Here is an 11,350-nt window from a genome sequence, read left to right as displayed (position 1 = left end):
TTCCTCATGTTGTCTCCTCCTTCCCTGCTTAGTTATTTGAGAAGTAATTCCCCAAAAGAAGGTAAAACAGCAACACAGACAAATTACACCGAATTCGAAAAGAAGGAAGAGATGCGTAAAGACGTGTGAAAACAGGGTAGGTTTTGACAAAGAAAAAAGAGTGAAATTAAAACTTAAGCATTACATGGAGTGAAGAAGCTTGGACGTGAGCTAGTGCTCTGCAGATGCTCTCACGTAAAATAACAAGAGAACAATTGTACGAGCAATATACACACGCCCACGCCCACAGCAGCAACTCACCTGCCGTGGCTACCGCAAAATTACAAGCCTGTCATGGCACAATCCTCCACTTCTCAAACACTTCACACTTTCGCCTTCCCAAGATTTCAGAAGTGGTGGTGAGGGGGGGGGGCAACGGTAGAAAAAAAAATATGTATATTCGGCAAAACCTCAATCCAACGTCCATATACAAGCGCAGCCACCACCACATCTTCCCTACATCGTGCTTCGCATCACCTAAACGTATTCTTATCATCACGGCACCAACGACGAGCAGATACAATGATCACGTTGGTGACCAAAAAGGGAGTAAAAACAAAAAACAGAAACTGTCCGGGGTTGAGACACACGACCTCAACCGTCAGTTATATATCCTTTCTTCTCGTAAAAGAGGCCTTCATGGAAAAAATGAGACATTTTAATTGTTGCCTCTTTTTTTTGTTTCAACATAAACATATACTTTCAGTAATAACAGCAACTTTTCCCACTCAACATCTTTTTAGACCACCGCACAAAAATAAAAAGGAATATCCACCCATGGAAAGAAAGTGTGGATAAAGCAAGTAGAAAAAGCAAAGATAAAACGAGAAAGCGTCCCAACATTCACGAGAGTACGAACGGAAGATATTCTACGAAACGGGCACGAACTCCCAAATGCCCTCAGCTGCCTTTTTCCTTTTTTCCTCCTGCGCCCTCAGCAGGTCCTCGCGTCGCTGCTTCATCTTCTCGCGTAACAGTCGAACCTGCTCCGCCTTGCGTTGGACCTCCTGCTCACGTTCCTTCTGCCGAGCCAAGCGCTCTTCCTCAAGGGCTTTCTTTATATCCTCCACTGCCTTCGCTTTCTTCTTCTCCACTTCCATGCGCCTCGGTGTGCTGACCTCCCTGGTGGTATGCTTTCTTTGCAGCAGAACCTTTTCCCCTTCCTCGACGACAGCGTGGGCGACTTCAAGCAGTTCCACGATTCCATTCTCCGCCATTGCGGTCTCGTCAACGCTGTCGTCCTCCTTACGAATCTTCTGGAGGGCAAGACGATCCTTCTCCAGACGCCTCTTGAGGTTCTCAAGCTCCTTTGCCTTCCTTTGCTTCTCAAGCTCAGACTCTTGCACCCGTCGTGGGCCATCCTCCTCACCTTGCTTCCTCTTAAGGATCATCTCCATTCGCCTCTCCTCCTCCTCACGTGCAGCAGCCAGAAGTTTCTCACTCTCAGCTTGTACACGCTCTCGGTTTTTCCTGCGGTCTTCCTCGATGCGTCTTCTAACCTCTTCGCGTGGCGGAGTGCTTGTCCGAAGGAGTTTAACCTGGGCAACCTTGCGTTGCTCCTCCTCCTCACGTGCTTTCCGAATAGCCTGGCGGTCCCTTTCCAACGATTTCTTGAGGTTCTCAAGCTCCTTTGCCTTCCTTTCCAGCTCAGCGTTTCGCTGTTTCCGTGGGGCCTCCTCCTCCCCTTGTTTTTTCTGAAGGATCATCTTCCTTCGCCTCTCCTCCTCCTCACGTGCAGCAGCCAGAAGTTTCTCACTCTCAGCTTGTACACGCTCTCGGTTTTTCCTGCGGTCTTCCTCGATGCGTCTTCTAACCTCTTCGCGTGGCGGAGTGCTTGTCCGAAGGAGTTTAACCTGGGCAACCTTGCGTTGCTCCTCCTCTTCGCGCATCTTTCTGAGAAAAAGACGCTCCTCTTCCAACGATTTCTTGAGGTTCTCAAGCTCCTTTGCCTTCCTTTGCTTCTCAAGCTCAGACTCTTGCACCCGTCGTGGGCCATCCTCCTCACCTTGCTTCCTCTTAAGGATCATCTCCATTCGCCTCTCCTCCTCCTCACGTGCAGCAGCCAGAAGTTTCTCACTCTCAGCTTGTACACGCTCTTTGATCTTTCGCCGATGCTCCAAAGACTCTTTCACAGCCTCCGCGCACCAGTCTTTTTCAATCCTGCGAAGTATCCGCACCTCCCGCGCTTTGCGTCGCTCCTCCTCCTCACGTGCTTTCCGAATAGCCTGGCGGTCCCTTTCCAACGATTTCTTGAGGTTCTCAAGCTCCTTTGCCTTCCTTTCCAGCTCAGCGTTTCGCTGTTTCCGTGGGGCCTCCTCCTCCTCTTGCTTCCTCTTAAGGATCATTTCCCTTCGCCTCTCCTCCTCCTCACGTGCAGCAGCCAGAAGTTTCTCACTCTCAGCTTGTACACGCTCTCGGTTTTTCCTGCGGTCTTCCTCGATGCGTCTTCTAACCTCTTCGCGTGGCGGAGTGCTTGTCCGAAGGAGTTTAACCTGGGCAACCTTGCGTTGCTCCTCCCTTTCACGCACCTTTTGTAGAAAAAGACGCTCCTCCTCCAAAGATTTCTTCACATCTTCAGCCCTTTTTGCCCTCGTCTCGGCATCCTGTTCACGTCGTCTCTTCACCTCGACTTCGCTCGCCTTTATTCTGCTTACAGTTTGTTTCGCGTTTTCAATACTCTGCTGCCGGAATTTGTCTATCTCCCTTTGAAGAATCCGTCGTCTCTTCACCTTGGAATGGCCGTTAGCCATTGAAGTGATAGCTGCTTCACCGAGTGGAGAGCCGCCCTCTGGAACTTCAGAAGGACGCTCATCGTGAATGGAAGCTGCACCCTCGCTGTCAGGCATGTGAAGGCGGGAAGCAAATCACAGCAGATGAAAATGACAATAAATTCGGGTAAACAAGCGCCTATTAGACCACTTGCAGTGGTACAGGTCGTAAGCGGTCTCTCCTGTGTAACCAAATGAAAACAAGAACAGGTAACGACAAAGGGGGAAAGAGGTACGAGAAAAACAAGTAGCTCCAGGACTTGCGTTTATTTACTACTAATCCTTTGACAGTGGTGTTATTGCTGATTATTTCACTTGCTTGTGCTAATGCACCTCCCGTGGAACGATGAAAAGCAGCACAGGACAGAAAGAAAGACAGAAATAAATAGCAGTAAGTATGACTTTACAGCAACACAACACTAAGAGGCTGCAACTACTCAAGTTACAGTGGAAAGGTGCCCCCACAACCCACTCTGAGGCTACTGGAAAACACAAATCAGTAAATGTAAATGTAAGTTTATGGGCATGTGTACACACAAGCGCAGAGCCCTTGTTCAAATCGGCGGTGCAGCCTGCCAACCAGCCACATGAGACTACAAACGATACAAGACAAAAGTACGAAGAAATAGCGAACAAATTCCCACTTGAAGCTCCTCTTGCATCGCCTGCTGACCAGCACCCAATCCACCGCGCGTACTTTTACTCATTCCTTGGTTCATCCCTCAGAACACATCATGCAAATTCCTTCCCCTTGCCTCTTCGTCCGTGCAAAGTTAACCACTTGGGTCCAACACATACCTGCATGTCGACACACTCAGGGATATTTTCATCCTTCTTTTCCACTGCTCTACACCAAGTGTCGCCTGTGCTATTGGCAACTGAAGTTGCACCACTTCTTAATTTTATTAACAAGCATAGCCTCTCTACGGGCAAGCTATTCGAGACACCTAACACCGCCGTACTCACACCTTGAGACCACCGGGAGTAAGGGTACTCCAATCGACGCCAACCAGCTTCAGGATCGTAGTACCTACAAAATGGCGATGCCACCAGCAAAGCACATGCATCAGTGACATCTTCGGGAAGGCACACAAACAAAACGTAAATGGGAAGTCCAACCCCCTGTGCCGAATACTCTAACTGCTACCTTATGTCACCTCAGCTACAGCGTCCTCACCTATGGCACATTCCTTCGCTCCCCTCACTTAACCACCGCCAGTCTTTCTTCAGAGGTACTTACCTCCCCTTTCCCTTCGAGTAGTCGCCTTTGAACTACTTACGGCGTTTACCTTCGCCTGAACAAAAATATTGGCGAATTGTGGAAGCACAAGGAAAGAAAAAAGGGGGGAATTGTTGCAGTAGTTTTTAAACGACAAAAAACTCAGGGACACAAAAGCATCGTAGAGAGCGCAGTTTCTTCTACCACCCCATGCCTCCGCCTTCCGTTCCCTCTGTCCCTGGTTCTGCAGCTGCTCAGTTACAGGGGTCCGTTGAACAGATAAACGAGCAAACGACACGAGTAGGTAGTAGTGGGAGGCCGAACGGAAAAAATAATTTAAGGACGAGAGAACAGACCAGGAACGGTGCTCATCACCAAGAAAAAAAAAGAGGAAAAAAGCACGTAAGTTGCGTACCCCTATCAGTGAAAGAAAAGACAAAAAGAGAAGGGCCTTCCATACAGCCAATCACGGGAGTCGTCAGTCCCTCCATTTCGCTCATCATTCGATGACGTGTCAGCGATCTTAACGCAGCTTGACGAAACCAATGTTCTCGGCATTCTCACGGAAGCACTGACGACAGACGTTCAGTTCATACTTGCGGATGAGAGCCTTTTGGTTGGAGCAAATGACGCAGTGGCGGGATCCTTTGCCCATGCCAATCTTTTGGCGGGAGCGCCATTGGTGGAGGTGACCCATTTGTCTACTTCCTTTTGCTTTGTGCTGCTACTAAGCAGGAGGCTTGGTTACGCTGTAATTTCCAAAAGTGGGCAAACAAGGGAAAAGATGCAAACAAAGTTCGGGGAGGGGATGTCAGCGAAGACGTTGAGAGCGAAGCGCAGCCATATCCAACAAAGTTCGAACTACTTTTTGTTTTTTGTAACTCAACTATATGCGGTCGCCCGGGCCCATACAGAAAAGTTGTTTACTCGCAGACGTATGAAATAAATGGGTGTGCATGCGTTGACTGAGTGTCATACTTATGTGCAGAAACGCTTACACAGACGAGCACACGATAAAACATTTGAACGCCACAATCTCGAAGTGCCTCTCCTGCCTTATCGGCTCCATCCAATTCAATCATCCTATGGCAAACGGAAATCAATGGGCACCGGCAGGCGTACCACTTTTATAGCGTTGTGTCCATGCTGTGTCCAGCTCATCGAAGTCACGCGTGTCATACCTTCGATCTGGCACATTCCGGTCCTGGAACATCACACGACCAAGCCACGGCTTGTTTTCCGGCAATAAAGCGTTACTGATGCCCTTCACTATGAAGTCCATCGCTTGCTCAGAAGGGGCTCCATTTTCCTCATACTCGTTGCGAAAGTGTTGCCCCCACCCTTCCTCCTCGAGCCGTTGCAAAGAGTAAAGCATGGAATAATAAGCCTCCATATTCATTGCCACATGGCATCGCCGCATGGTGTAGAAAACAGCGAGCGCTTCCGCGAATGAGTCCGTACGAGCAAACAAATGTTGAATCGTCCGCACAGAAAGCTCCCTACCATTCCTCCCAGCTAGGTGCATAAGTCGCTCCAAGTTATCAGTTCCTTTAGCGTCTGTTTTGCCAAGGGGCAGACACAAGAGGAGCAGTCGATCAAAAGCATCACCTAATCCCCGGCTCACATCTGCCTCCCGCGGTGTAGAGGGGTCTAACTTGTATTTTTCGATAAGTGCCGCCACCTGCTGAACACGTTTCTCCCTCTCAAGTGCTGTTTCGGCCGACAGCCACAGTTCGTGAATCTCCCTCCGAGCCTCAGCAGCTAATTCCATCGCGGCATACGCATTAGAACCGGCAGTGGATTCAAAAGAGTCCGCTATGTATTCTTTTTCCCCACCGCCATCCGCAGTGGTTCCTGCCCCCGATCTCCAGCGCCGCCCACCACGGGGAAGCAGGAGTGGCGCACGCTTAACATAACTACTTACACGAGCAGTGCAGAAACGACGCATTTGGCGTCGTAAAGAAAAAAAAGCGGCTTGCAGCACCCTCTCAGCCGCAGGACCCACAGAGAGGAAGGTAAGTAAGGGAGATAAAACGAAAAATAGCAATCACGCAAAGGAAAAGAGATGCCGTAAGAACGGGCAAGATCATGCACGAATCAGGACAGCAGATAATCCACATATTCTTTTATTTGTTTTCTGGAAGGAAAAAAAGAAACAACTTAATAAAGTAGCACGCCTTAGGGGTGTAAAGAGCTAAACAAGCAAAGACTGATTCACTCCTACACGCTTCTGTGGGAAAACCATTGTGATCTCATGACCCATCAGATTGCACTCACACCGCCCTATGGGCTGCACGGGCACTTTCCATATTGAAAGAGAAAGCACACGCAGCACAACAATACGACCAGTCGCTATCCCTCCTGCCGTCGCCAGTGCAAACTCCCTGGATCAGACCTCATATGTTTGACGCAGCTAAATATTGTGCCCATTCCCGGGGACGTTCTCGCGCTGATAACTGTTACCTAACAATAATTAAAAAAGAAAAAAGTGTCAAATCGCATCCTTATTTACTTCCTCCGACTAACGCGTTTTATCACCAACTCACGTCCGTTCTTGCCTGGTAGCCCCTTTTAAAGCTAACGAATTATTTTTTTTTTCTTTGCTACCCCCCTCCGGTTATCACTACCTTGACTTTCGTCAATCATTCATACTCCTCAGCGTCAGGCTAGAATGAGTGTGATGTTGTCGCTGATGATAGTGATGGTGGTAAAAGAGGGAAATGCGGAAATGCTCCCTGATTGTTGTCGTTGCCCCTTGCCTCCGTTGTAGGGGGGGGGGATCAGCCGCTGGTAACACCAGTATCCTCCTCGCCCACTCCCGCTTTGTACAAACAGGTAGACCAGGTATGCACAATGTTATGAGGGCAATAGCGCATGTGAAAAGTTGCAGTGCGACAAATGCCTACCCTCTCCTTGATCATCAGAACTGGAGAGGTTGTGAGGCGGCGAGCCATGGAACGCGGTCAACTACATGACTCAACAGTGTGTAGATGTGAGGAAGGATCAGCAGCCGCACGGGGAAGGCCAACGTGTATAGACTGTAGAGTGTCAGCCCGGTCGTGACCGCACCCTCCCAGAATGCTTTTGCACCCGACCTTTGATTGCCCTTCTTTAGCCTCCCCGGCCCTGCGGACGCTGAGGCATACGGCTTTGATGTCATGTTGTTCAGTCTTTCGACGGATGAGGTCACACAAACAGCGTCACCGTCACCATTTGTACCGGCTCGGCCATTGGCATAATTACCCTTCGATAGCGAGAGCGATGTAGATGCGCTCAGTGAGGCCACCCCCTCCTCCTCCTGTCGTAACTTTTCCAGCATAACGTAGACCTGTGGAGCCCGCTGTGCAATTTTAGGTTGGGCTGCAGTAGCCCTATCCAAATATTCTTTGGCCAATTTATACGACTTCACACAGCCGTGCTCACCCTTGAGATGTGCGCAGCCCTTCACAAAGTTTGCAGATCCACATCCTCGATCAATAGCACGTTGTAACCACTCTTGGTACATATCAGTGTTTCTTAGCCTTTCAATCTGCTTGGCGGAAAGCATTGTGGATGAGGTACAACCACGCAAATACAGTTGAGCAATTGCAAGCATCGCACTGACGCAGCCAGCCTTTGCAGCGCGCTGATAGAAGTACAGCGCTGCGGGAAACATAGGAAGGAAGTGACGGGCACCTACGTCAAATTGTTCGGCAACCTTCAGGTTCGCAGTGCTGCTGATGTTATCGTCCTGCAGGGCACGTCTCAGAAGAATGAACGCACCACGAGGTGAGTTGAGCTGAGAGTAAATGCTGTGGAGGATTATAGTACTCTGGTCATGGTTGTGATGAAGAGCCGCAAGACGAAGGAAATGAAGAGCCGGTTGTATCTCCTGCTGCTCAAAATGCTGCAGGCCCCTTGTCATGAGCTCGTGGGCAGTCATTGCGCGCTCCTCATCAGAAGCATACTCCTCCCTTTCTTCCTCCGACAGCTCACCCACATTAACGCGCGACTTACGTATGTCGAGCTGGGTAATTTCAATAAAGCCAGAAAGGCTGGATGGCAAGCGGCGTTTCTCACAAATTTCAAAGTGTAACCTTAGCATCTCCTCCAGAATCGTCTTCTGCTTCAGAGCCTGTTGTTTGGCTTCTCCATCGGCGCCATCCTCTAGAGTCTTCATAACTTCGTCGAGTTTCTTCTGTATTTCCTCAATCTCTGTCCTACAGTTTTCCAGCTCCGCGTTGATGAATTCCCTGTCGTTATTTTCTTCAGTGGCGGCACCCTCTCCCACAACCTCTTCGGCGGCCTCCTCCAAAAGGCGTTCGAGGTCGTCCTCCCCACCCACAGCAGCCGTGCCTGCCTCACCGCCGTTACCATCCACCTTGTCGACGGCGGCAGCTCCAGCTCCTTTGCGTTCCAAAGAAGGGTCGGGTGGAAGTGGCGGGTGGTGCTCACGGAAAAGATTGTCAAGTTCCGCTGTTGAACGGAGCAACTTGTCATCAGCACGCATTGGGAGGTCAAGCAAACAGGGCCACACGGCGCAGCTCCGTTTCACCATGTCCATGATTAGAAGGGAGCCCTCATTCTCCACGCGCCACTCGACCTCTTCCGCCACTGGTTCGTAGAGGCGCCACTGTAAGATGATCGTGTCGCGGTGTGACACCCGCAGAACAGCGAGATCTTTCACTTCTACAGTGAGTTCCTTCGCACGCCCCGACTGTGGGAGGACAATTGGCACGCATATCTCCAGAGCTGTATCGCCCTCGTCACCCTGGGACCAGTTAACTGCGGCAGCAGTGGCGTCACTAGACATGTCTGTGTGTGTTGTTTTCTCTTGTGATGTCGTCAGAAAGGGGGGGAAAGAGGCATAGTACGAACCAATGCAAACGGCAGCGTAAAGCAGATGGAAACATAAAATCGTTGAAGGGTAGAACAGGCGAAGCTCTGCTTCAACAAGCGGGGGGAAATAGACCCACTCCATGTCCATAGTGCGTTAACGGTAAAGAAAACGGGTGATAGCAAGGTGGAAAAAACAAATGACCGAAGGAGGGGATAAGTCGACTCCTCATTGGCCACGAAGTCGCTTCCGGGCGCTACGTTGCCATTTGTCAAGCTGATCCTCCGCAAGCGAGCGGTCCACTAACGAAGCGCAGCACCCCTCAACCGGACTCTTCCCGTAGTGGCATGCCTCAGATTGGCTAACCTCATCACAGGGTGATCGGAGCCGGCACCCCGCTTCCTCCAAAAATCCCTCCCGATGAGTGCAAATCCATAGAGCTGCGCACTCCTTAAGCGAGTAGGTCCGTGCTGGAATCCAGCTAAGCGAAGCTACGCCGGGAGACTTCGTGCCACCCAGCACCAACGTGCCATCCTTTACAGTAAACACCTGGGGCTGAGACCCATGCATGGCTGCGAAATAGTAGACACCTAGAGGGGAGTTGGGGGTATCTTCACCCATCGACGGTCCAGAGGAACAGAATGTGCGGCTAGTCACATGCACGCCCGATGTCGTCGACCGTGGCATTTCACCACTGCTGGGTCGGTTGGACGAACTCATATCAGAATGATCCACGCGTATTTGCCGTGCGTCGTCGGGTGAATTTTTCCCCTCTGATGTTAGTCGCTCCCGCTCGCACAGCAACCGGGTGGCTGAGACAGTGCAGCCCGTTTGGGAAGCACCACATGCCCCACGAGGGGGGCGCAAAGCACGCTCAAGTAATGGGAATGACAACAAACGCCAATCACCACGGGTTACATCGTACCTCCAGACACTAGATTCGTGACGACCTTCTGCCTCACCTCCAACAATAACTACGGTGCAGTTACCCGGAAGCAAAGCGCTGCTATGGAATGCTCGGGGAGGTATGGAGAAACAAGAAGGTGCGTACACCTCCCGCCATACCTTCGTTGTGCAGTTTAAAACCATGAGGTCATTCAAGTAAGTGCGGCGGGTGCCGATGCCACCAAACACATATATTTCCTTTTCATTAACAAGGGTAGCGGAGTGTCCAAAGCGTGAAGGTGGTTCCTCGCCTAGCGTCTCAAGCAAAGAAACCGAAACACTCCAGTTGAAAGTGTCAACATGCAGCAACCACAGCCCAAATAAAGGTAACGGGTCCCAACCGTTAAGACTACCGCCCATATACGCGTAGGAGGTAATAATTGGATCACGATGGGCAACTGGCCATGGTGTTAAAGTGGCAAATAATCGCGGTGTGGAGGTGAGTCCCGTCATTCCAGGCAGGGGAGCATGCAGTGTGTATTGTTTAGGTTCTTCACATACCTCAGTCAGGGGCCGCTGTCTCTTTTCGCGGATCCCATCGGCCCCCGGGGAGCCCAGGTTACCTTTAAGGACTGTTGCGCATAACCATGGTTCGCACAGCACAGAATCACGTGCAATAACACCGTGGAAAGACTTCGGAACCTGGTCAACAAAGGCACCACCAATGACTAACGATAAATACAACTCACAATCGCTGCGGCAACGGGAAGAAAGCGCTTCAACCCAAGGAGGGGCTTGGATGCCAACCGTGCAGTGCCCAAAACGCGCTGGCGGTGAAGAGGAGGAACTGGTACCCATGTACAACTCGTGAAAAATGGGATTGCCTCCACACACCGAAAAAATAACTTCCGCCAGTGAAGCATCCGTGGCCACGGAAGTCACCGCTTCACCCGATTCTTTGCCGCCCGTGCATCCCTTGATACGAACCACCTCCGATGCATTCGTAACGCGTCCGGTTGCTGTTAACGCACCGCCATGCACGAAGAAGTAAACCTCCTCCCCCGCACTAGTGTCACCGCAAATCGTCCTTAGTGGCACAACATCAGCACCACACCTACCCAAAATTTCATTGCAGACAGATATATTAATCGGAAACGGACTTGTAGGGAGTTGCTGTAGTAACGCATCCTCCTCCTCTTCCGCTATTGGGGCGCTTGCGATTGAAGCCTCCTCGCTGTCACGCATAGGATAGTAGTAGATTGGTCGGTCGTTGCCGTCGTACCCCTCTTGCTCCTCCTCGCTATCACACGGGTCGTCACGTTGGCAGTAGAAGCGACGCCGTGCGTCCCCAGACGGGAAACCGTCGTATCCGAATTGGTACCATGCCTGCATACTATTTTGCTCGTTGGAGGCAGGAAAACAACGGCAACTAAGTGGACAAACATAAACGGTGAAAAGAAAAAAAAGAGGTGAAGGCAAGTCTCCCATTTTACATAAATAGTACAATGACTCGCTATCCACCAACGGCACCACAGCGGGCACTACAGCTCACGCGTATACGTCTTCCTTTTCTTCTGTGTGCGTGCAACACAGGTGGAGTACCGCCGCTCCGACATATCCTCC

General features: G+C 50.7%; 6 protein-coding genes across 6 annotated transcripts; 2 read left to right on the top strand and 4 right to left on the bottom strand.

The window, feature by feature from the left end:
- Positions 1–908: 908 nt before the first annotated feature.
- TbgDal_XI12890 (Trichohyalin, putative) lies at positions 909–2,885 on the bottom strand (the record flags this gene model as incomplete). The annotated part of the gene is made up of 1 exon (XM_011782132.1): positions 909–2,885. One exon carries the CDS (start codon positions 2,883–2,885, stop codon positions 909–911), a length of 1,977 nt encoding a protein of 658 aa, XP_011780434.1.
- A 319-nt stretch (positions 2,886–3,204) lies between these two features.
- TbgDal_XI12880 (hypothetical protein, unlikely) lies at positions 3,205–3,780 on the top strand (the record flags this gene model as incomplete). Its single annotated transcript, XM_011782131.1, has 1 exon — positions 3,205–3,780. One exon carries the CDS (start codon positions 3,205–3,207, stop codon positions 3,778–3,780), a length of 576 nt encoding a protein of 191 aa, XP_011780433.1.
- Positions 3,781–4,236: 456 nt separating this feature from the next.
- Positions 4,237–4,536, top strand: TbgDal_XI12870 (hypothetical protein, unlikely; the record flags this gene model as incomplete). Its single annotated transcript, XM_011782130.1, has 1 exon — positions 4,237–4,536. The coding sequence occupies one exon, from the start codon at positions 4,237–4,239 to the stop codon at positions 4,534–4,536; it is 300 nt and encodes a 99-aa protein (XP_011780432.1).
- Positions 4,537–5,125: 589 nt separating this feature from the next.
- On the bottom strand, positions 5,126–5,974 carry TbgDal_XI12860 (hypothetical protein, conserved; the record flags this gene model as incomplete). The annotated part of the gene is made up of 1 exon (XM_011782129.1): positions 5,126–5,974. The coding sequence occupies one exon, from the start codon at positions 5,972–5,974 to the stop codon at positions 5,126–5,128; it is 849 nt and encodes a 282-aa protein (XP_011780431.1).
- A 972-nt stretch (positions 5,975–6,946) lies between these two features.
- TbgDal_XI12850 (hypothetical protein, conserved) lies at positions 6,947–8,992 on the bottom strand (the record flags this gene model as incomplete). The annotated part of the gene is made up of 1 exon (XM_011782128.1): positions 6,947–8,992. The coding sequence occupies one exon, from the start codon at positions 8,990–8,992 to the stop codon at positions 6,947–6,949; it is 2,046 nt and encodes a 681-aa protein (XP_011780430.1).
- A 78-nt stretch (positions 8,993–9,070) lies between these two features.
- On the bottom strand, positions 9,071–11,215 carry TbgDal_XI12840 (hypothetical protein, conserved; the record flags this gene model as incomplete). Its single annotated transcript, XM_011782127.1, has 1 exon — positions 9,071–11,215. The coding sequence occupies one exon, from the start codon at positions 11,213–11,215 to the stop codon at positions 9,071–9,073; it is 2,145 nt and encodes a 714-aa protein (XP_011780429.1).
- Positions 11,216–11,350: the final 135 nt, after the last annotated feature.

The sequence above is a fragment of the Trypanosoma brucei genome, chromosome 11 (genome assembly GCF_000210295.1).
Source record: "Trypanosoma brucei gambiense DAL972 chromosome 11, complete sequence".
In the NCBI taxonomy this organism is placed as follows: domain Eukaryota; phylum Euglenozoa; class Kinetoplastea; order Trypanosomatida; family Trypanosomatidae; genus Trypanosoma; species Trypanosoma brucei.
Note: the sequence above shows the minus strand (reverse complement) of the source record. Positions and strands in the feature narration are given on the sequence as shown.